The sequence below is a fragment of the Sander vitreus genome, chromosome 17 (assembly GCF_031162955.1).
Source record: "Sander vitreus isolate 19-12246 chromosome 17, sanVit1, whole genome shotgun sequence".
NCBI lineage: Eukaryota > Metazoa > Chordata > Actinopteri > Perciformes > Percidae > Sander > Sander vitreus.
This window is the reverse complement of record NC_135871.1, coordinates 22,462,470-22,486,343: the sequence shown is the minus strand read 5'-3', so window position 1 is coordinate 22,486,343 and position 23,874 is coordinate 22,462,470. Positions and strand designations below refer to the sequence as shown.

General features: G+C 40.0%; 3 protein-coding genes across 15 annotated transcripts in view; 1 reads left to right on the top strand and 2 right to left on the bottom strand.

The window, feature by feature from the left end:
* The window catches only part of cep170aa (centrosomal protein 170Aa), a 48,501-nt gene extending 44,872 nt beyond the window's left edge, over positions 1 to 3,629 (bottom strand). For 8 of the 12 annotated variants that reach the window (XM_078273347.1, XM_078273350.1, XM_078273351.1 and 5 more), the window contains exon 1: positions 3,523 to 3,623. The gene's annotated coding sequence lies outside the window, so the exon portion shown is untranslated. Of the gene's footprint in view, positions 1 to 3,518 lie in introns of all 12 variants that reach the window. The other 4 variants (XM_078273348.1, XM_078273352.1, XM_078273357.1 and 1 more) reach the window with 4 other exon arrangements.
* Positions 3,630 to 3,700: 71 nt separating this feature from the next.
* On the top strand, positions 3,701 to 15,167 carry rtkn2 (rhotekin 2). 2 transcript variants are annotated; one of them, XM_078273362.1, is made up of 13 exons: positions 3,701 to 3,778; positions 5,376 to 5,592; positions 6,705 to 6,904; positions 7,185 to 7,243; positions 7,442 to 7,495; positions 7,610 to 7,727; positions 8,035 to 8,235; positions 8,834 to 8,928; positions 10,750 to 10,856; positions 10,961 to 11,092; positions 11,631 to 11,799; positions 11,910 to 12,017; positions 12,420 to 15,167. In XM_078273362.1, the coding sequence occupies exons 2-13, from the start codon at positions 5,458 to 5,460 to the stop codon at positions 13,124 to 13,126; spliced, it is 2,085 nt and encodes a 694-aa protein (XP_078129488.1). In that variant the 5' UTR covers positions 3,701 to 3,778; positions 5,376 to 5,457; the 3' UTR covers positions 13,127 to 15,167. The 2 variants fall into 2 exon arrangements, with proteins under 2 accessions (XP_078129488.1, XP_078129489.1); XM_078273363.1 differs by adding an exon at positions 5,999 to 6,082 and having other exon boundaries at positions 3,701 to 5,592.
* Positions 15,168 to 16,370: 1,203 nt separating this feature from the next.
* arid5b (AT-rich interaction domain 5B) overlaps positions 16,371 to 23,874 on the bottom strand; it is a 74,586-nt gene continuing 67,082 nt past the window's right edge. Inside the window, exons 9-10 of the mRNA XM_078272764.1 lie at positions 20,835 to 21,045; positions 16,371 to 20,629 (exon numbers count right to left, since the gene is read on the bottom strand). Coding sequence (XP_078128890.1) covers positions 18,611 to 20,629; positions 20,835 to 21,045 — 2,230 coding nt within the window. The 3' untranslated portion in view covers positions 16,371 to 18,610. The remainder of the gene's footprint in view (positions 20,630 to 20,834; positions 21,046 to 23,874) is intronic.

The window sequence follows — 23,874 nt, the reverse complement described above, 5'->3', positions numbered from 1 at the left end:
ACATACATGTTTAAGCTTTGAAAATTTAAAAAAATTCAAGTATGCTTGTTTAGTATATAAAGTGCTACATAATCTTGCCCCCCCCTACCGCTACATGGCTTTTTCAAAAGACTTGAAAGCGGAGGTAGTACATGGGCCTCTGTAAAAGGGGACCGTGTGATACCATTTAGACACACCACTTTTGGACAAAATGTGTTGTCAATAATAGGAGGTAAACTCTGGAATAGCTTGCCCCTCCCAATAAGAGAGTGTCCAACATTCAGCACCTTTAAAACTCACTTAAAACAGTGGCTTCTAGAAAACCAGAGATGCACTCACTTTTAACTGTCACACATTTCATCACCCGTACACTTTCACTGTTAAATTGAGTGCAGTATAGAGGTGGATGAATAATGTCTTTGTCAAAATGTATTTTTTTTTTGTTTGTTTGTTTTGTCAATGTATATGTCACCATTATGTGTACCTTTTAATGTATAGTGAATGAGTGCTGTATGACTGCTGGCTGTGTATGTTAGTCCTATGTTACCTGCCTAGGGACTGCAGATGAAAAGTAGTTATTTTTTTACTAATTCTGGCATATTTACATGGTGTTTTTATACAACAATGTTCATAAATATGCATGGTCCCTATCAAATAAACCAATAAAAAAAAACAGAAGCCAAAGCACACAGCATGTCAGTATACTGCACTGTAATAGTGTGCTCTGGTGAGTGCTCTAATGGCCCTGCATGGCCCCTGCTGAGCAGATGACGACTGATCCGTGGCCCTTTAACAGGAACATTAGTATTTGGCCAACCCCTGCCACGTTGATTATGACACCAGCATTTATGCTGCCCACAGCAATAGCCTCAGCAGCAGACAAAAATAGTGAAATCCACACTGGCACTTAGGAAGAAAAAAACCATCAACGTTAGCATAACAGGACAATCAATGGGAGTCTGGCAGAACGAGAGATGGGAATGGAAACTGCCCAAATAATACAAGATCAATATCTGCAGTGGAAAGAAGCACAAAATACCAAAAACTCAGAGGGGAGTATGTTACACCCCAAAACAGATGTGAAGGTCACTCTTGTTTCATTTTTCATTTTGAGAAGTTAAATGAAAAAAAAAAACAGACACGCCCTTCATGTTCCATAACAAGGGAGAGGCTGATGATTATGTATATAAATTTCTTCATGCATTTTTTTTCTGCACTGCTATCCTGTTTCTCCCTTTTAGTACCACATACTTTTTTATTCACCTCCTCCCTTGTTTCTCTCTGTGACTCTGCACACAAGTCAAAGCTTCACCAGGCAAAGCTATCTGACTCTCATAACCCTTTTAAAGTTTGTACTCTGGCAGATTACAGAAGGGAGATTCACTGCTATTTTTAGCCACAGTCACCCTGGTACAAAACACTTTAAAACATATTAAAAAGAATGGAATACATTAGAATATTTAGGTTCCAGGCTCGGTTGTTTTAAGTCACAAATAAAACTCCCTGACCACTGAAGTAATATGAACTCACTTCCTAAACTTCCTACTACACACAATGGCCATGGGCAGGTCGGACAACAAAGTCCTCCAACTATAGACTAGAACAGAAAATAGGTTCATATTATTGAAGGATACCCTTACTATACATGAACACATTGCTCATTAATCATAAGAATTATGATACTGAACCAGACACAACTTTAAAGTAATTCAGGAAGAATGAGCTAGAGGATGAAAAAGCAGGATTTCACTTTATTTTGTCTGCTCAATGTTAATAATCAACTTGTGACCAATCAGCACTGACAGCTTGGTGTCTGTAGGAATCAGCAGTAAATGTTGTTGAGATTTCAAGTTTGTCAGAACAACACAAGAATAGACATAAAAAGTGTGAGTGCACTATTTCTATTCATTCACATGGTTGCCTGTGTTATCATCTGCACTTTAACGGTGTAAATGGACACGTATGAAGGCCGGCTGGGCTGCAGTCTAGGACACTGCTTCTACTTCCTCTTCGAGAGTGCAGCAACCGTCCTGTGACACTGACAGTTTTTTTTAAATGCAACCGCCTGTAGAGCCAACCAGCCTGCTGGCAACTCTACATTTGCGGAGAGGACAGGAAGCAGGGGGGAAAAGGCAGAGTGAAAGGGAGAAAGGAAAGATGCAAAGCCGGACTGGATGGTATTATCTGCACATTCTTTGGCCCAAACCCCAAAAAATTTGAATTCTTACAGCTGAGGGAGGAGGAGACTAACAAGACTCACTGATGTCCATAGCTCTTCCGCTTTCCAAGAACACATCAGCCCAGTATGAGAACAGTGGAACTGTGTTAAGAACCCAGACCTGGAATAGAATTTCACCACTGGTAGGTACTTTAACGCCATTAGATGCAATTAAGGGAAATGATCAAGAGTAATAAATACAGCCATGTTGCTGCTGCTGCTAGACGTCTCTATTTCAAATGTTTACACAGTTGTGTAACTTTGGTATTTGTCATGCATCTGCTTCTAGTATTGAACAAAATCCAGAATTCATTCAATACTGAATACCTGATAATTAGACAATTTTAAAATGTGCATTAATTTGTTTGTAAGAGGGATGCAAATAAGGCATCTTAAAGATTAGTATGGGTTTATAATGATACATATTAGTATTTAAAATACTTGAATGCAGTTATAGCACATATTTAGCTATTTTCCCCAAGTTTTACATCTTATGTGATGATGACAGCAAAAATCAAACTGAGCACAAAGAGAGCGGATGCATGTAGGCCAGCTACATCTGCCCCACGAAAACAAAGCCTCCACACAGAAGAAGAGAAGGGGGGGGTCCTACATCGGGAAACATTTTTAAGCTACAATACATAGTGAAATACCTACTTAAATAATCTACCCTATAGACAATATAAATAGACTCAAATAAAACCCCGACGTTAATATGTTTCCAATGAGATAAACACAAAGCGCCCACTGTAACCGACCTTCTTTGATGTGCATCCTGTCTCGAAAGCCTCCGTGCGGTTACAGAAAGACGCAACTAATAGAAAAAACAACTCAATAACAAATAATTGTAGCATATAGGACAATTGTGGCCCGTGCTTTTACAGAGGCAGCAAAGTGCCGAGGCTGTGTCTCTTTACAAAGGCGGAGCAGGGCAGGCTGGTCATGCTGCTGCTGCTGCTGCCGACAACATAGCCATCCAGTTAGCCACCAGGGAGTCAGACCAGTTTGTTTAGCCGTTATAAGCATAACTGGGTAGTTCCCGAGCTGGTTTATTACATTTCATACATTCAATGAATCCAGGTTTTAGGGTTTTAATGTGAGAAGCTCCAAAATCTGCCGTGTGACCTCGGAGAATTTTGTATTAACATTGAAAACCCACATTGTCATCAATAGAAGGGTAGCACAAAAGCAGAAAACCGACTCTTTCCATTTTTTTCTCTACCGCAAAACTTGATGGTCGACCACCTAACGTTAGCTTAAAGCCTACTGTTATCTGTATGTTCTACTGTTTACCTAAATAAAAGTGAAGTACACTACTCACTTACCCGTTTCCTTTCTGGTGTGTGTTTCTGTTGAAGGTGTGTGTGGAGCCCAGCCCTGCCGCTGCTGCAGTTCTGCGCGTCGGCCTTCTCTCCCTCCGTTGCTCAGCAATAACGCTTCTCCCTGCAAAATAGCGGCGAGTGGACCAACATCCTGAAAGAAGCGTCAAAGCGGCGGCGGTGTTTACGACTTCCGGTCAAAACTTTCAGCATAAACTCAGAGCGACCCTTATTTTTTGGAGAGACCACGATGCAAACATTTGTGAGTCAGTGATATGTTCCTAAACCTTGAAGTGACAGACTGACTGTGTATCTACAATTAATCATGTGACCACAGAAGCAAAAATGTAGTTCAACCAATCTGTAGGGTGTATATATATATATATATATATAGCCTATGCCACAAAAACACAAAATGCTAAACAACTGGTTAATGTTACCCTGAACCTCTGGTAAACTGGCTCAAGAGAAAATATGTTGTAAATGTAGCTTAAGTAAAAGTAGCCTACATTGTCACCTAAAATGTATTTTTCACAATAGATTATTAATAGGGAATCTGCAGTGTGAGTCAGGAAAAATAGAAAGATCAAGGTGTGGATTTCCACTGCAGTAGGGCTACAAGAACTGAAGTTTAACTTTATTATGGTTCTTAGCTAACATGATCATGATGGACAATAAATCAGCTGCAGCAGCAAAGTTCCTGTTATAATAAAATGTACAAGATGAAATACAACCTACAGACATAATTAGCGTATGGCAAAGACAATGCCCTACAGATGGCAAAGTAACTGACATCAATGTGCACAGAGATCATAGAATTAGATGCATCTCATTTTAAACAAAAACAAACAATATTTTGAAAGCAGATATTGTAATTTTCGGAGTTTGGGGGGTTTGTCTTTGGCTAGCTTGACAGTTTGCCACAGTTCATTCTCAGCAGCGCCTGCGTCTACACTTCCAACCACGGATGCTTCCATCTCGACCAGAAGCCAGCCAGAACCGGGTGGGCGGGTTTCCTGGACTCACTGGTTACGTTTTGTGACAGGGTCTTTTGTGACTGTACAATCAGCTGGGCTACGCAGCTGTATTTGATGCTGAGCAGTAGGCTACCCTTATCATGCTGGATCAAACGTGCATCACTTTTTTAAACGATAATCCATTTCAGAGATTTTTAACATTTTATGACAATGTACAGTCGTTGTGAATAGAATCGTATTAAAACCTCATCACATCCGAAAAGAGACGACATAATTTACATTTACATACATTTAAAGGTTACTACAATGTTTTGTTTGCATGAAGATGATTAGGCCCGCACCATGCTACAAAGTGGGAATTAAACATCTTGTATGATGCCAGCGATTTAATTTAAGTTTTTAATTATTTTAAATAGTATTTTTTTAAACATACATTCTCACCAAAAAAACACAAGATATATTTTCCATCTAAAAAAATTCAAAATCGAAAACGTACTCCCGTAATTTGTCTGGCACGATGACGCAATGACGCTCTCTCTGAGGGGTCGCGTGAAAGCAGTGTGCACTCGGTTTACATCTTTGGGGGTACCGACAAGACGAAGCGTTTGTTTGATATTTATTTTCGAACTGTACTGTACCTTTATATGTTTTGTGTCTGTTTTAAGATTGGTTCTTATGTCCTTATCATTTTAGTGTAAACTAAAAACCATTGGTTTCGTGTAACGTTAACATGAGTCTTCATATGCATTAGCTACATTTTACACTTTCTACATTTTCCTAAATAGTTTCGGTCATAGTTTAATAATTTGTATTAAAGATATATGAAGATCTTTTGAACGGACTTCCTTGTGTATTTACCTGACAATATCGTCATTGCGGCAGATGATGTGTCACAAATCGAACCACCCTATCCGTTGGAGGGGCGGTGGCAGTTGGAGTTGTTGCTAGCGAATGGACAGACGATATGGACGACCCGCGAGGTGTTCAAACTTCCAAGCGAAACGGGAGTTCCAGGTCGTTTTTATCGGCCGGTTCCGCTGTGGCTATGGAGATTAAACGGAAGAAAATACGACAGAGTACATTATTCCTCCAAACTGAGGTATGGACAAAGCATACACTGTATAAAATAAGGGCAAAGTGATTAACGTTACAGAGTGGTCTTGTGTGTTTTGCCGTCAACACTGAATCATAATGACATTTCAGTTGACGACGTAGCTAGGGTTGTCCATAGTGCAATAACCACTATGGTGCAACTTCAAGAACAACTAACTTTTTCGGTAGGCTGTGCTCAAATAACTTGTATTGTGTAGCATTCAGTTCCCTGGGACAAAGCTAGCTGGATGGGCCAGTTCTCCAATAACGTTTCGAGAGTTGCTCCTTTTAACGTCATTCAGTTCCCTGAAACCAGAGCCGTGTTCTCTCTCCATTGTTGAATGTTGCTAAGCATGTTCAGAAACAATGCTCTTCTTTTTGCTCCAGCAACGCTCAAACAAATGCAATTTCAGACCAAAAGCACGAGACGATGTCCAAGTCTTCTGAATGACACTGCAGATAGTAGATCATATCAACAGATTTCTAAGAAGCTACAGGTGCATAACGTTATATTAGTTTGTAATATGGAGAATGATAATGTTTGTATCCCTAAGAAAACTGCATGTGACGTTACCTCTGAACTTTTGACTATTAATAACGCTCCAAGACCAAATATCCATAACAAATTGAAAAGATGGTATTTTGAATTTACTATAAGATGTTTTCAGACCAGATTTTAATCAGACATCATCATGTTTCATTTAGGGCAAAACTGTTAGCTAGAACTAACCTGATACATTTTTCCTGCCACTGTTCACTTGTTCTTTGCAGCATGCCATCCATATATTTCCATACTGCGTCGTCGCCATCCAAAATGAATATGATTTACATTAAGCCATGCACTCACTGTCATTGTCCTCCCATCTAGTATATACAGTATGTTAGTTATCATGAAACCAACTCCTCTCCCCCTCTGCACGCATCATTCACCTCACACACTGCCACAAAAAGTTGCTCTTGAATGATGAAAAGAGTCAGTGTATCATTGTCAAGTTAATTGTGGTGTGGTTTGATCAACAGTGAACTAACACAATAAAAATTCTAGCTGCTGGTCTGCGTTTTTAAATGGATTTATTTGGTCATTTTGAACGTTCTCCATTGTATGTTCTGGCCGAGAAGAACACTAACATGCAAGAAAAGCTTGACTTTGAGATGAGAATGCGGGAGGGTGCCTACAAGCTGCTGCTCGCCTGCAGTAAGAGAGAACAGGTTCTTAACGCCTCCAAGAACCTGCTGACCTGTAACGCCAGGATCAAGGCTTATCTCACACAGCTGCAGAAAAAGAAAGAGGAGCAGGACATGATGGGAAATGTTATGAGGTAAGGAACTGAGTGCTTGCTGTGTTCTCAGGTGTGGAAAGTGTCTTGTAAAAGTTTTTAAGTTGCACAGTTGCGATCCCTGACGTGCAATTTCAGCACACATTATAAAAAGATGTAGTTGTAGATCAGCTGTTGTAGCAAAATGAAGCAGTGACTTAAGACAGGCCTAAGTGGGGTTTGAAAATAGGGTTTTAAATTGGAAATGCTGGTTTGTTGCTGTGAATTTAATGTACTGATTATTGTGATCAATTGTAATGCTAAATTCAAAATTTTATTTCAGATTTTCAGATCCAATTTCAGATGACCGTGTGCCCTGTAATGGAACAATTGCAATGTCTGGTAATATTGCTCCCCTTTTGTCCAGAATAATTCAGCACTGAGTGTCTGACACCCACTCTTAAAAAAGTATATTGTGCACAAAATTAAGTAAACTTTTAAAAGTTTTTAAGGTAACTTATTTTTCACAAAATGAATACAGAGCGTTTTACAAATTTGAAAACTGTTTCTTTGTTAATTAATTTCTCTCTGCTGATTTAGGGCTGCGCATTCCTTTGATGTGGAGGGATTCAGCCTACTTTAACAACAGAGGGAGTAAGTTTGTCCTTGTTTTTCTAACATTCATGCCTTCTGTTTAGCTTAGCCTCCGGTAATTTTGTGGAATTCTAGCCGTAAAAACGCATACTGTGATCCCTTGTGTTTTATTAGGCTCCCGTCGAGTGGCCTTGTTCTGTCTGATGCAGATTGGCTCAGAGGTGTTTGACACAGAGATGGTGGTGGTGGACAGATCAGTCACTGACATCTGCTTTGAGGGAGTCACCGTCTTGTAAGTATTTATTATACATGTCCAATATGGAGTTTTAGTGCTGCTCTACAGTGGTGGAAAAAAATCTGTATTGTGGTGTTATATTAAGAATATGTTGCTGGAAATTTGTTCTTTATTTAGTATTATGAATAGCAGAATATGCATTAACATACATATTGTTTAGGATGTTACTGGTCACAATTGCTGTACAAAGGTATTATTTATGAAACTTTAGTCTTTGGTTCTAAGTTGGTTTAATATTGATCTAACATGCTTTATATACATTTAATGTTTATGCTCTAACTAAAGTGTCTCTGTCCTCTCATAGTAAAGAAGCAGTTCCTCAATTTCAGCTGAAGGTGGAGTTGTGGAGCTGTGCCCTGGAGGAAGAGCTCACGATGGTAAATACGCCAAAGAAACTGGCCAAGAAGCTCCGCAACTCCTTTGGAAAGACCGCTGGGAAGAAGCTATGCTCTCTGCTGGACAGTCCAGACCCTGATACCTTCCTGCAGTACAACCCTATACCCTTGTATGTATTGTGCTATCCCATAAAACCCTTTACAGAATCTTGGCTCACGATTTAAGATTTTTGCAGTCGGGAACACAGCCGATTATGGCTTGTTACTGGAACAGAAGGTGTAGCTGCAGGTTCACACATCCGGTTTGTAAACAAATCATACTGACTTACCAATATTTGGGGTTATGAATACTTCGGACGTTTATACTTTGTGCCAATAAATGTAACTATTTTATTGGAAAGAAAAAAGTGCACGCTTTTTATGTTCCCACCTGGAATTTATTTGCTTAACAGCATTTAGAGCATCAAGTGAATCTCTCAACTGAACATCTGTAAGTGATACATACCACCTGTTCAGTAGGAGAAGAAACATTGGGATCATTAGGCCTATAAACAAGGAGATGATTTACACAAAGCAAAATATGTGCACATGTTGGGGTTAAGGGTTAGTCGTTCTATTGATGTTTATTTATTGTTCAGGTTAGAGTTAATCACAAATCTTGTATAGTTAAACCTGGGAAGCCAAGGAGTCAAATAAATAAGTCAATGCAGTAAACATGAAAGAATGCTAAACTGTGGATGTGTTTGTGTGTGCTTCTACCTGTAACAGTGGAGCCAAGTACAGCCTGCTGGCCTACACTACACTGTGTCTGCCTGAGGCTGAAGGCAGCTTTCAGTCTCACTCCCTCATTGTCCTCCAAGATGGTAAGAAGCAAAAGCACAGAAATGTTGTATCTGGGGATATAAAGGGATAATGCTTTTTAGTCTCTGATTTGAATCCGTAGCGTGGCCATAATACATTATATTTACACCATTACAATTTTAATCTAAAATTAAACAAAATAAGATATGTTTGAAGTTCACCTTGGATTGCTTTTCATTCCTTTGCGTGAGTAAGGGCTCCTGCACACTGGCTGCGTGGAGTGTCCGTTTTTATTTCGGCTCCTATGTTAACAGGTTAGAGCTTGCACACTGCCTGCGTGACAAGGACGTCTCAGGCACGGCTTGAGCAGCGTGGACAACACGCGCATGCTAGAAATAGGACAGACGCCTATTTTTCACGTGACACGCAAGCGTGTTGGAAGCGTTTCCAGGCAAAATAGAATAGGAAAAGATGTTTATATGTCATTTTTACACAAATACATTTAATAAATGATATTTTGTTGTTTGAAAGTCTCTAGGTTTTGACATAAATGCAGATATAAATGTAATTTAAAAAAAATAAATAATAATTATCATTTATGTCAGTACAGAACGAAATATTCTGTAGCCTATTTTGCCGTCAATACTGCCGGCATTGTCTTTGCTGTAAACAAATTGGTATATATTTATGTAAATATAAAACAATAACATGGACTTTATCTCAGGAAAGGGAATTTTAATATATATAAAAAATATATATATATATATGTATGTGTGTGTGTGTATATATGTGTGTGTATATATATATATATATATATATGTGTGTGTGTGTGTGTATATATATATATATATATGTATATATATATATATATATATATATATATATATATGTATGTGTGTGTGCAAACAAATGTACAAACACAAAAATATTGACAAAATAAAGTTGAAGAACACACTATTATTTAATTTTATCAATGGGAAACTACATGTGTACAGACAAGGCTAGCAGCAGCAACGCTGCGTCAGACACGTTTCTGGTGTGCAAAGACAGAAAATGTCACGCAGCCGCCACGCAACAGAAACGCCACACTCACGCCACGCAGTCAATGTGCAGGAGACCTAATAACATGGATAAGAAAGTGGATGCTCAGGTAGAGGCAGGCAGATTTTTATTTTTAAAGGCCAGTTATTTCATGGATCCAGGATACTATGCATCCTGATAAAGTTCCCTTGGCCTTTGGAATTAAAATAGCCCCCCATCATCACATAGCCTTCACCATACCTAGAGATTGGCATGGGGTACTTTCCATAAAATCATCTCTCAATGCAAATCAGACCAGCTATTAGACTAACTGAAATAAAACCATGCCAATCTCTAGGTATGGTGAAGGGTATGTGATGATGTGGGTCTATTTTAATTCCAAAGGCCAAGGGAACTTTATCAGGATGCATAGTATCCTGGATCCATGAAATAACTGGCCTTTAAAAATAAAAATCTGCCTGCCTCTATGGGAATTTAACATAGGGGTGTACTCACTTTTGTTGCCAGCGGTTTAGACATTAATAGCTGTGTTGAGTTATTTTGAGGGGACAGCACATTTACACTATTATACAAGCTGTCCACTTAATACTTTACAATGTAGCAAAGTGTAATTTCTTCAGTGTTGTCCCATTAAAAGATATAATGAAATATTTACTAAAATGTGAGGGGTGTACTCACTTTTGTGAGATACTGTACATCAGCTGTGTTTGATCTGTAACAACAACAAAAGTAGGTTAATCATGTGGTTTTACCTTTTCACTCAAGATTGAAATGATTCATACCTTTATCTTTACATAAAGCATCCCGTATTCTATCGCCTCTGCTGCTCTTTATCCCCACAGCTGAGTGGTCATCCTGGCTTCCACTTTATGGCAACCTCTGCTGCCGGTTGGTGGCCCAGCCTGCCTGCATGACACAGAGCATGATGACTGGCTATCTGAGCCAGAAGGTGCGTTGACTGCTGTTATCATTAACATTAGCTCGATAGCTGGTTCCTGAGTTAAAAACGTCAGTTCCTTTTTAATATTTTGTTTTTTTCCTGGTGAATTTTAGCAAAGTGTGGAGGGGATGTACCGCTGCTGCAGTCTTTACTGTGTGCTGAGTTCTGGCTTATTGTCCTGTTACTTCACCCCAGAAGAAATTGATGCTAAAGTGCAGCCTGCTCTCAACGTACCCATCAACAAGGTACGACATAATCCAAACCTTTACATTCCACACTCTCATCTGTATTTCATGCTCCGTTTTGTTGTTTCTTATCTATATAAAAAAAAAAGTATTGGCATACTGCAGGGCAACATAATAAAACACACAGTACTGGAAGAAGTTACACTGTTTGTTTGTTTCTGTGGAAATAAATGTAAAGGCAGAAAATTAAAAATGTTAACACCAGGAATAGCTATTGCTGTTGTTACCCCTGTCTCTGTTTTAATTGCGCTGTCTGGTTAGTGGCATTTTGAATTAAATATGAACATCACATTCATTATAATTGATTTAAATATCACATTAGAGTCTTCCCTAACATTTGAAGAATAACCAAAATACAAAATGCCTCATTACTCACTGAGATCCTGCTTGCATCTTTGGCATTTTGCTGCTGAATTAATTTCTTTCTGCAGTATTAGCGATGAACTTTTTAGTTCAATATCTCAAATAGCACTCTGTCATCTGTAGGCCGTGGAGCTCATTTTCAGCTAAGGATAAGTCATCTGTGTTGTTTCTGCAGGACACCCGGATCCGTGTGATGGAGAAGGAGTCAGCAGGCCAGAAATCCAGAAGTCTGTCCATCATCAACCCTTCACCGGAGGGGTCTGAGACCATCGTCTTCACCACAGAAACCAGCGAGGAGCTGGAGGTTTGGCTGGATGCCCTCCACCAGCACCTCTATGATCAGAGTGAGTCTGTTTCTGTGTAAACGAACTAGAGGTGGGGGGGGAGAAGAGACAAGAAAAGACAGTATAACCTTTATCTTTTGTCTCTCATGCCTCTCCTTGTTTACAACCAGGCCAGTGGCTGCACTGCTGCAACCAGCTAATGAAGATCGAGGTTGCGTCACCACGGAAACCTTCACTCTTCCTCACCAAGCAGCCTGACTCTGTTTACAATGACCTCAGTGAGTAATTGGAGCGAGTGGGTGAAGTGAGACGGAGGTTGATAATTGGCTGACTGTTTTACAAGATTTGTATTTGTATATTATATCTATTTATAGAAGATAGGATGCAAGTGCTCAAAACAAATTGGACACCTCAATTAAATAAATAAGTAAATAAATAAATAAATACATATATTTATCAGCCACGCATAATAGTTTTCATTTCAGTGGTGATGCATGTGAATAAAATCCATTTACATGGAAATTAGAATATTGTAATGTGTGCTTATGTGTTATTTGTGAAATGTTATTATTTTTCTCCATTTTAGCAATACCATTTTAATCAAATATCTGAAAAATACCAATTTACCATTTTCCTAATCTGTTTGACTGTAATGCTTGCTCATTTTGTTTGACATGCAGGTATAAATTCACCTGGCAAGTTTGAAAGCATCACAGACATGATCCACAACAAGATAGAGGAGACAGATGGCCACTTTCTTATTGGTCGTGAAGAGGAGAAGGAAGCGCCTAATTGGTCCACTCTGTTTGACGGGTCCCATTCAGTGGTAGTGCAGAAGGGTATTCTGTCCCAGAGCAAAACCTCCACTCCTTCTTCAAGCCCCAATCCCAACACCAGCGCTACATCCATTGGCAACAAGAAGCGCCGTGCCCCACCCCCTCCCTCTGACCGAGAGCCTTATGCTCCTCCCAGCCGCCCTGCCAGACCTCCCCTTCCTGCTTCTCTTCGTCATCCTCCTTCTCCTCCCTCAAATCAGGAGAAGGAGAACTCCGGCACTTGCACTTCCCGCCCGGCCACAAGATCCAAAACTGGCAGACCATCTCTGGATGCCAAATTCTCTGCCATCATCCAGCAGCTCCAGCGGAGCAACGCTGGGGGAGCTGGAGCCCTCAGCCGGAAAAACGCTCCACTGGGTGTCCTCGATGTACAACCACAAAGTCAGCCTCAGCCTCCTCTCCAGCAGCTGGAGTACCAGACACACCCCACCCAGCACCCTGAAGCCACAGGTGAACATGGCTTCCTCAGACCAAGTCAAGGTCCTGTTCCTGCACCAAGAAGCAAACTGAGGAAGTCTTTCAGAGAGAGGATGAACCTTAAAGCCCTGTGACCTGGACCTTCAACAACAACTGGATTCAACTAACTAATCCTACCTAGTTACCACTAACACCCCTAACTACAACATTAGTAAGAACCTTTCAACTGAGCTCTTTAACGCTTATAAAATCAGATATCACATATATATTTGACTGCACCTCAATAGCAATAATGTGATATTTTGGGCATGACTGTTGGTGTGGTCCAACATTTGAAGGAATAGTTCAAACTTTTGGGATGTGTGCTTATACGATATGCTTTCTTGCCTAGTTACATGAAAAGATCAATACCACTCTCCTGTCTGTACACTAAATATGAAGCTGGACCCAGGAGACGGTTATCTTAGATTAGCCTAAAGACTGGAAACCGGGTCAATTGGCTCTTTCCAAAGGTAACAGAATCTGCCTGCCAGCACTGCTCAAGCTCACTTATTAACACGTATGTCATTTTGGACAATAAGTCTCCTAGCCAAGAAATGGGCACATAACCTCCCATAAATTCGCAATTGTTTTTTTTATGCTTTGGTTTGATCACGGAATAAATAAACAAGATAACGTATTAATTGGTGACCTTTTTAAAGGTCCTGGTTGGCATACTTTGTTTTCTCCTTTGGACAGAGCCAGGCTAGTGTTTTCCCCCTGCTTTCAGTCTTTATGCTAAGCTAAACTTACCATCTGCCGGCTTCGACTTCATATTGAGCTGATAGATAAGAAAGTGGTATCAATCTTCTCATTATTTTCCAAAATGTTGACCTATTTCTTCAACCTAAAGGATGTGTGGGTGACCTGGTCGCTTAAAAAAACGATCTTCACAATGTCCATCATGACGACCCAAATCCCAGTTGACAGCTCATATCACAATACTAATATTGTATTGATACATCTCCAGCTCCACTCTCCATGGATGAAATTGAAAGCTGTATGTTGGCTTAAACACTGCCATCATCTATTCCACTAAAATGAAATGGCTTATTTCTCAACTCTGCCACTGGCACATGGAACGAAGAAAGAGCCTTTGCAAAAGCACTCAAATTGGAATTGATCCATTGGCCGACTGTGAACGAGTCATTCCTTTTGGAACTATTGACTTATTCCACTTACTGTGACAACTTTATGACCACTATAGCTGATTTTAAGGGAACAGGATTTTAGGAGCAATTGCAAGCACTAATGTGACTTCTCCATTTCCCAAAGGTCTTAATAATGGAGTGATCTTGGTTTTCAGTGGCTACACAGTACTGTATGTCCAACTTTAATTTAACACTGCAGCCTATAAATGCAATGAGCATAATCGAATGAATGAGTCTTTTGAGTGGCTCAAATAATGAATGCTCTTGTGTTAGGGTTTTGACCATATCCAATACTGCCAGCCCCTAAATATTTCAACCACTTAACAGTCACGTGTTGAAGAATGGTCTTCATACTGTAATTACACAGAGTGTACAAAACATTAGGTTAAGCTACTTTCTCTGAAATTGCCGGGCCAGAGAAAGCAGTATGGTTAAAGCTACAATCCCATTGTTTTTCCCTCACCCTCTATAATTCTGTTTAATCAAGAGGGGAAGATGGAGATTTGGGGTGAGGTGGATTACAGGAGGATTTAGTTTAAAACCTTGAGAGAACCGAGAATGGATTGCACAAAAGAGGATGCTGCTCAATATTAGCAGTGTGCTCAGAATGTCAGTGTGTATTACCAATATTGAATCATATTGATGTTGTACTGTATATACCTGGAAAAACAAGGGAAGTTTCAAGGGTCAAGCCTTATTCATTTTCCCTGATGCGGTGACACCTTGGACTGTATGATAATGGCTAAAATCATCAGAATAATTATATTGCACTTTCTGTATCATCCATCAACCTCTTGGCCATTTTCAGTTAGACTAAGCATGCTAGAGACTGAAGAACATTTAATTACATGCCAATGTTAACTGACAGTTATGGTAAAAGATACAATTTCTGTAAAGTATTTCAGATTAACTGTGTAGCCCTGGTAAAAGCAGGAAATGTTGCCTCTGTCGATATTAAGCTTGAGGGAGAAATGTGTGTATGTGTGTATATATATATATATATATATATATATATATATATATATATATATATATATATATATATATATATATATATATATATATATATATATATATATACACACATTATATGTATGTGTGTGTGTATATATATATATTGTGTATATATATATTAATGTATATATATATTAATGTATATATATATATATTGTGTGTGTGTATATATATATATATATATATATGTATATATATGTATGTATGTGTATATATATTAATGTATATATATTAATGTGTATATATATATTGTGTGTGTGTATATATATATATATATATATATATATATATGTGTGTATATATATATGTATGTATGTGTATATATATATATATATATATGAAGACTGACTGACTAAACAAGGACTGAACATTTTTATGAGAGCCAAACTAATGAGCCAAATTCATATTAATTTACAATGTTTATCAAATATGTCTCATATCTTTTCTGTTATTAATTACATGTCAGTAATTTGTAGTTTTTTGTATTGTTTTTGATTAAAATGTTCTGCAAATCCTTTTTATAGTATAATACTGCCATGTTATCTCAATATAACTTTTAGCATATATTTAGACTTTAAGTGGCACTGTGTTTATGTACTTTTAAGTAGGGATACATTAATCTTGTCCTAGTGCAAAATAATTAGTGTATAGTGCAATCTAAAAACTATTGTATTTTTTTGTTTCTCAAAGTGTAATTTTCTACTCACTTTAATGTCTTTGAAGCTAACTGTAGTTTTTATTATTGCTGATCTGCAATAAAACGGCCTATATTCTACCCTGGTGAGGCTGCTTTATTTTTGCTGAGCTTGAAAGTATTACTGAATATTTTTCATGGTAAAGGTTTACCAGGGGGTGGCAATAAAAGTCAAAGCATAGCTTTTATTGCTGCCCATCACATCCCATAGAGATACATGCACTGGCACATTTCTACTGCAGCAAATACTAGAGAGGCTTCTCTGGCTGTGAGCCCAGAGGAAGCCTGTTGTGAAGATTAAGGCAGATGGAATCTCATAGCCAGATAATGGTATTACAATAATAAAACCCCATTCACACTGCATTTACTCAAGGAAAAAAGAACATTACATTGACATAAGTACACTGCGTTTAATATCAGTTTATTCAGCCCTCGCTATTTCTCTGCAGTCCAGTTAAAGAACACAACTGAGGAAACATGTATAGATAAAATATTTTAATTAAATATACAGAAGGTCATATACAAAATGTCCTTATTTTTTTGTCTTGCTCGCCAGCTGGGTGATTGGTAAACAGATGGCTACTGTATCAAAAACACTTTCAGGATGCACATGGAAACAACATGAAAAAAGTGAAACGGCAACAAATAAAAACTATCCTAATTCTTAAACTGTAGTGTTTGTTGTAATCTAACATGATCATGGTGAACTTGAAACAGAGCAAACAAGGACACAGCTAGATTGTGTAACCGACCTTTATACTGTTTTTATACTATTTACAGATTATAACAGTTTATATGATAACAACCACGCGGTACTATCTACAGTGCTATTTACACAGAAAATAAGACAACAGAGAGGGGTTGTCATGAATTGATCCCGTATGAATGTTCTGTACAGGAGCCAGCACTAATGCCAGTTCTACCTACACACAGCAATGTACAGTACTTAATCAGAAATGAATGTCTTTATCTAAGTATTCAGTAAAACCTTACATATAAACGTTTACAGCTTTTTTCTTCTTCTTTTGAAACACCAGACATGTTTGACTGTGAATTTCAACTATCCTGGATTGTAATTATAGTGGTTGTAAAAGCCAGAGCAGGTGTTGTCTTTCCACCTCAAGCTATGGAGCATGGTTGGCATACTTTATGGAGTCTGGTACCTTTTCATCACTGCTAGAAAACGCATAGAGCACAGCACACATGCCCTGCGGATGACAGACACCAGACCTGTGTCAATATCAACTATCAGTAAATCTTTTCAGGTTCTTCTATAATTGACTGCCTGACATGGTTAAGCTAAGTAAATAGTCATTTAAGTATAACTACTAACCACCAGGTTAAAGCATAACTGTTTAAATTATTTAAAAAAAGCTTTATATGTTGTGCCTTACCTATCAAGTCTGGTGTCTGAAAGCCAAGTGTGCCATATACTTTTTTTTTGTATGAGTGTCTGTGTGCTGCATTTCAGACAAGAGTGACAGTAATATTGATATTTCTACCCTGCTACAGAAGATAGACCTTAACAACTGTAGTGCTAACTCTAATCCAAGACTGCGAAAGGCACAGATATTTGCAAAGCAATAATATCCTAAGTGACAACATTCCTATCAAATCATACAGTGAGTCTTTTCAGCATGTTGAATAAAAAGAGTCTGTTCATCAAAAAAAAAAAAAAAAATGCTTTTCAAGTCAAGAACAAAAAGATGAAATGCTGAATTCTTGTGGTGAGCATTCCACAGCAGACGGCTGCTTCATTATGCTGGTCCTACAGAAAAAAAACCAGATGCTACAGTCTACTCATCACAAGGGGTTTTGGGATCAAATTACTTTCAATTTAGAAAGTAAAAATTAAAACGGCTTTTCATTAGCTAACTAAAAAACATTTGTGATTTTGTCAACAGATTGAACATGACAACTGCTTATGTCGCTTATGATCTGGACTGAAATATTTAACAAATCAAAACCTGAACTGAGTAAAACGTGAGTCAACAGTACATGTTATACACAGCACCTCTGAATGTTATGATAAAACGCTTTCATGTTATTCAGCACCGCAGTGAGTGTTAATGTCCATGCCAGGGAGTCCAGGTGAATTTACTGTGGCACAAACTGGCAACAGCTTTCAGCGTGGAGACATGTAAACAGATCCAACACCACTGGCTGCCTAAAGTGTAATAATGCACTAAACAGCTGTGGAACATTGTTTGCGATGGTGAACGCACCTCTAGTTGTACAAAGAATTTCATAAACATTGTCATGTTACTTGTAGTGTTTTTAAGCAAAAAAGTTTAGCCCTCAGACGCAGTAAACAAATGGCTTTTCCCTGTTGCCCTCCACTTTTCACACGTTCAGAGCAACAACCTGACTCATGGTGACTGAGAGCGGAAAACTGATTTGTGGGCACATACACAGGAGCATTGTGCAAATAAGGATACAACAACAACAACAACAACAACAACAACAACAACAAAAAGATACAGTAAGTGGTGATAAAAATAAAGAACAGTGCAAAGTATATAAACAAATGCATACACAAATAAAAAAGAGAATGGAATTTTCAGTCTGCCTAAATGATGAGTTTATCAGTCAAAGCCAAAGTTTTTTTCAGTGTTTATTTTCGACTGAGCCACAATCCCCGAGCAAGAGAGACCGAATGACAAAGAGAAGCTGAAAAAGTTTCTAAGGAGGAGAGGGAGAAATAAATCCTCCTCTCTCCCTCACAGTCTGGTGCTGGGGTGTACCGAGGACAGCTGAGGTGGTGGGAGGGTGGAGAGAGGGTACAGGTGGTGCAGCAGGTCCCCGTACAGTGCTGCCCCACCCGGGTGCCTGTAGAAGGGGTGCGGGCTGGGGCTGGCGGCCAGCAGCTGCCTGTGGAACATCATGGAGTGAAAGGCTAACGGGGGCATGAGGGGAGACACTGCTGACTGGCTCTTCAGGTACTGCAGACCCGGGTGCTGCTGGAGCCCGTCTCCTGGGGAGACCAGGCTGCCGGGTGGGTACATGGCAGTGTAGAGGGGTGCGGCGTGGTGTGGGGGGTAGGTAGTTGTTGGGTGGCCCTCAGGAAGATGGCTGTTGAGGTGAACGCCGTGGGCCGGCTCAGCTGGTTTTAGCTCTTCTGGGTCGCTGCGTCGAATTGCACCAGCAGGGTGGATTGGTGTCACCACACGGACTTTCCTTTCTGGGACTTCCTCGCTGTCGGGTTCCAAGAGGCTTCGCTTACTGGGTCGAATTGGGCTGGTGAGGGACAAATCTTTTGAAGCTTTTGGGCTGGGAAATGGCTGTGATAACTCTGCAGGGCTCTGTTTGGGAGGAGAGATGGTCATAGGAGGAACTCTGCATGCCTTAGGGTGGGAATCCAAACCCTGGTGCATGATGGAATATGGGAGACTGCAGAAAGAGGGCTTGGAGAAGGAGGAGACCCTCTGAGAGAGAGGTTTAGAGATTGTAAAGTCCCTGGGCTCATCGTCTGCCTCTCTCCTCTCTCGGTGTATTTGAGTCCTGTCACTGTAGTGAGATCTGTAGGCCAAGCCCTCTTGCTCCAGGCCGCTACAGACAAAGCCCTGGCTGCCTTCATGGTCCCTTGTGTAGCGCTCTCTTTGATCTCCGTTAGGGAAGCCGACCATCCTCTCCTGGCTCAGGCAGTTCTCAGTTTGCCTGTACAGACTGTGGAGGTGAGGGGAGGAGTAGCAGTCACTTGTGTAGCTCCGGGGCTGAGCAGCTGGGCCCTGGAGTAGCGTCTCTCCACCGTTTTCCGCACCATCCTGGGCATGGGTTCGGGGGAGATAGGGCTGCCACGGTGGATTGACGTGAGGCTGGAGGTGATGGCTCGTCCGGCAGTGGTAAGTCTCTGAGAGCTCCCCAGCAGTGCTCCTCTCTGATGGGCCACTGGCGGTTTGTTGGTGAGGCTTGCTGCTCTGGGCATGCTGGATGACTGATGGCCTGAATATGGGCGCTACCTCTGGGATGTTGTCTGACACACACTCGTGCCCCTGTCCTACCACCTCCTCCTCACCCTTTCTCTTTTCCTTCTCCCTGTCAGCCACTGCTATGACAGGGAGAGAGGAAGTCGCTGTGGGAGGTGGAGGCTGAAGAGAAGGAGAAGTAAAGGAGAAAGGGTTGGATTCACACACTTGAGAGAGGAGCTTCTTTTTGGCTAAAGGAGACATGACCCCCTGGCTGGCTTTGCAGTAGGCAGCCGTCTGTGTGGGGCCCTGAATGGACTCCTTCTTAATGATCCCATAGTCTTCTTTCTCTGTGAAGGATTCTGTGCTCAAGTCTATACACTGCATGTCTGCTTGCTTACACATTGGTAAGACTTTCCCCACTCTCCCACCATGACCTTCTATGGAGTCTTTGACCCTGGAGGAGGGCTCGGGCAGAGCAACATGTCCAGCAGATTTGTTCTGATCCCAACGGTAAGGCAGGTAGGGGTTTTTAGGAATGAAATGCCCTTCAGTTTGCTGTTCACAGGAGAGTTTTGCTTGGAGGGCCTCGCTGATTTGCCTCCATTCAGGCTGGGGACTGGGCCCTGTGTAGAGGGGTAGACCAGCATGTGGGGCTCTGCAGTCTGGCTCTTTGGGACAGAGCAAAGATGGCTGCTCCACTGCCAAGGACTCCTCTTTCTTTAGGGTAAGATGTAACTCTTCCTCCTCTATTACAATGGGTTCATCTCTCAGAGATACCTCCTGTTTAATGGCTGTGGACAGCTCATGATTCTCATCTTTCCCATTGGAGTCCTGCATGCAGAAAAATGGTTAAGAAAAGTTAAAAAAAATAGGACACACACATATTTTCTTATTATTTGGCAATGTCAAAGACAACATGAATTCAGATCAGAGGGTGAAGCATTGATGAGAAAGCACAGGGAGATTAAAATTAAATTGAATTTAGAGTGAGAAGGAATCCTGATGCGGCAGCCGTTGGGAGAAGTCTGTGACTGACCTGTGATTGTTCTTGGCCTTTCACTGTCTCCTCTCTGTCCTTTTTACTCCCCAGCTTGGGATTGTTGGGGCCTTTGAATTTCTTGGCCCCGACTCCTTTGGCTTTGGCTCCTAAAGCCTTCTCTTGGCTGCCCTCCTGCTTCTTGGGTTTGGTCAAGGGGAGGGGTTTGTCATGCTCGCCTTTAACGTGCCTCTCATAGGGAAGGAGGAGCCTGAGGAAGAATGCAGGCAAAGAAATGCAGATGAGTTTGTGGTATGATCATGTTATGTCATTTTATGCTTAAGAGGCACAGTTACTAGTCTATGTTTTGGTTCATCACACAAACAAAACATATTTTTTAACCAAACAGCAATTTAAAAAAATACACAAAACTATATACTGTATTTGCACACCTAACGTGGTGTTGCAAATTCTAATACCTTGCTTTTTTTGGTGTCCATACTAAAAAAGTAAAAACTACAACAAACCACATAAGTCTTTAGTTTGGTAATACCAAAAACAGAATGAGCTGCAGCTTTGCCACAGGCATGCAGAGTATCAAATACCTTGCTTTAAAACCGCCTTGTTTTAATATGTGGCAAGCATTAACAATCCTATTGTTATTAATCTAGGTTTGGGGAAATCCAGGTTCAGATGGGTGCCAGAGTGTGTGTGTGTGTGTGTGTGTGTGTGTGTGTGTGTGTGTGTGTGTGTGTGTGTGTGTGTGTGTGTCTGTGAGAGAGTAACCAGTTATTTCCTGCTGAGACAGATCACATTTGCTATTATTTAAACCTTGGGAGGAAAGAATAGGTGTGTGTGTGTGTGTGTGTGTGTGTGTGTGTGTGCGTGTGTGTGTGTGTGTGTGTGTGTGTGTGTGTGTGTGTTGTGCTTGCCGGTGTGTAAAGCTAATGTGGTTGGGAATGAAAAGAAGAAACATGCCTGGAAGAATTTAAATCAAATGGTTTAAAGGAACCTCATAGCATATAATATGTAATTTAATATACAAATATGATTAATCACAGAAGCCCTTACAGTGGCTACAGTAATAAAATATATCAGCTGGTAACAGTATGCTCTAGTGTTTAACACATTGTCCATTTGACATGATTAAATGCATGATAGCTGCATATGCCCCAACTTAATTAAGTTTGAACTAAGTGACAAGGATCATCCTGTAGAAAAAAACATGAAACTATTTTTGACTTTTGATATTTCTCTTCTGAATACTTCCCATGTCAATTTTCCGTATCTGATGTCATAACTAATGGGAACATTAAGATCTGGATAACATAACAATACCCATGTGTAAAATAATGACATGAAGAAACCAGGGAAACTTTTAGACTTTTATTGCTTAGAAAATAATATGGAAATTGGCACTAGACCAGAAATAAGAAACGTTGTGGCAGAGGAAACCAAGACAACTGAAAAACTACAACACTCCAAACTTCAACAGGCTCCTCTGAAAATCTCTCCAGCTCCTCTGTCAGGTTTTTAACAATAACAATCCATAAAAGCCAGACAGAAACATGACTTTCTCAGTCATGAGAAAAAAATAAGGTCTTCTCGTGTAACGACAAGAGACGGTTGCAGTACTCCTTTTAAGGGACATGGCGGTAAAACAAACAATGAATCAAGAGCTGTTTCGCCTCCTCTTCAAAAGGAAGAAAAAAAGCCTCAGAGAGTTCAAGAGGCTCTGTGGGACTTTTTGTTATTTTTCCTCTGAACAAAAGTGCTGGCAGGGAAAGCAGTGAAACTACATTTCATACAGCTGGTCTGGCACCAGGCCCCAGGCCAAGAAAGGAAATGTACTATTAAATGTGACTTATTGGAAAGACAGAGAGCAAAGGGGTTGTGAAAGAGAAGAAGGGAGAGAAAAAGAGCAAAAGGAAAAAGAAACAGAGGGAGTGAAAGAGGGGATAATGACATGTTAATGAAGAGCAAAAATGATTCTGAATGAAGGAACGAAGACTTCTCAAAAACGGAGATAAAAACATGTAATCTTTAAAACAGCAGCAGTGGTAATTTAGAACAAATAGGGAAGTGGTTCTCAGGCATTCTATAATTAGGCATTGTAGCACAGAAAGGGCAGGTAGATTAAATGTTTCACCATTATAAAACTGTGGATTGGATTTCTTCAAGCTTGTAAATGTGTGTTCATTATGCGCCAATGTCCAGCTGTCCTATTAGTGATAAAAGGGCTACACAAGTGGCATATACAGTTTATATTTATATTATATACAGTATACCAGGGTGCACTGTTGACTATCACAATGATCTGTGGGAAAGACGACGGCTGCCTTGACCTGGGTCAACTTTATGGAATGTCAATATGGGGTGGGGGTTGTGTGTCACAGGCCCGGATAATGTAAGAGCTGAGTCCAGGAAATTACTGGAGCCTTAAATAGTTCCAAATGGAAAGGCTAAGATGCTATGTTGGTCAAGAAACCAACTTTGTTACGCTTAATAAATATAAGATGATTTACCAAAACTGTAGCCTATAAAAACAAGTTATTTCTATAAGTAGGTCTTTCAAATCCAAAAATGACGGAATAAGCTAAATAAGCAAATAAGGTTCAAGCTACAGGGCACATCCCCCACACCATGTTTAAAAAAGTAAAATGTAAAATGACAATAGAGCCCTCAGTGTGAAAGAGTGGAGTAATTTCAAGAAGTGTATATATAACTTAGTCATGATCATGTAATGTAGCACTGATAATACAATAGCACTTATATAAGTAGCAATTTCCTCCAAGGAAGGGTTGAGCTTGGCAGCCACTGCATTAGTTGAAAGAAAGCCAGGCGTAGTTAATCATTAGAGCCACTAGGGGGCGTGTGCTGCACTGAGAGATTCCAGGAAGGAATTTCATTAAGGCAGGAGAGGCAACATTTTTATGAGGTCAATAAATACTTAACTTCCTCTCATGCCAATTTATCACCCGACTTTTGTTTAAGCAGCCGTTTTTCATGTTGATAACAAGCAAGTAAAATATGTAGTGAGGAGAATAAATGTTGAATAGGCACAGATAGAAGAAGTAATTAAGTTAAACAATATTGCTTC

Coding starts and splice junctions, on each gene's coding strand:
- rtkn2 (XM_078273363.1), top strand. CDS start 5,458: ATGGACGACCCGCGAGGTGTTCAAACTTCCAAGCGAAACGGGAGTTCC. Junction 6,083..6,704: donor AGATTTCTAAGAAGCTACAG/GTGCATAACGTT, acceptor CTGGCCGAGAAG/AACACTAACATGCAAGAAAA. Junction 7,496..7,609: donor CTACTTTAACAACAGAGGGA/GTAAGTTTGTCC, acceptor GTGTTTTATTAG/GCTCCCGTCGAGTGGCCTTG.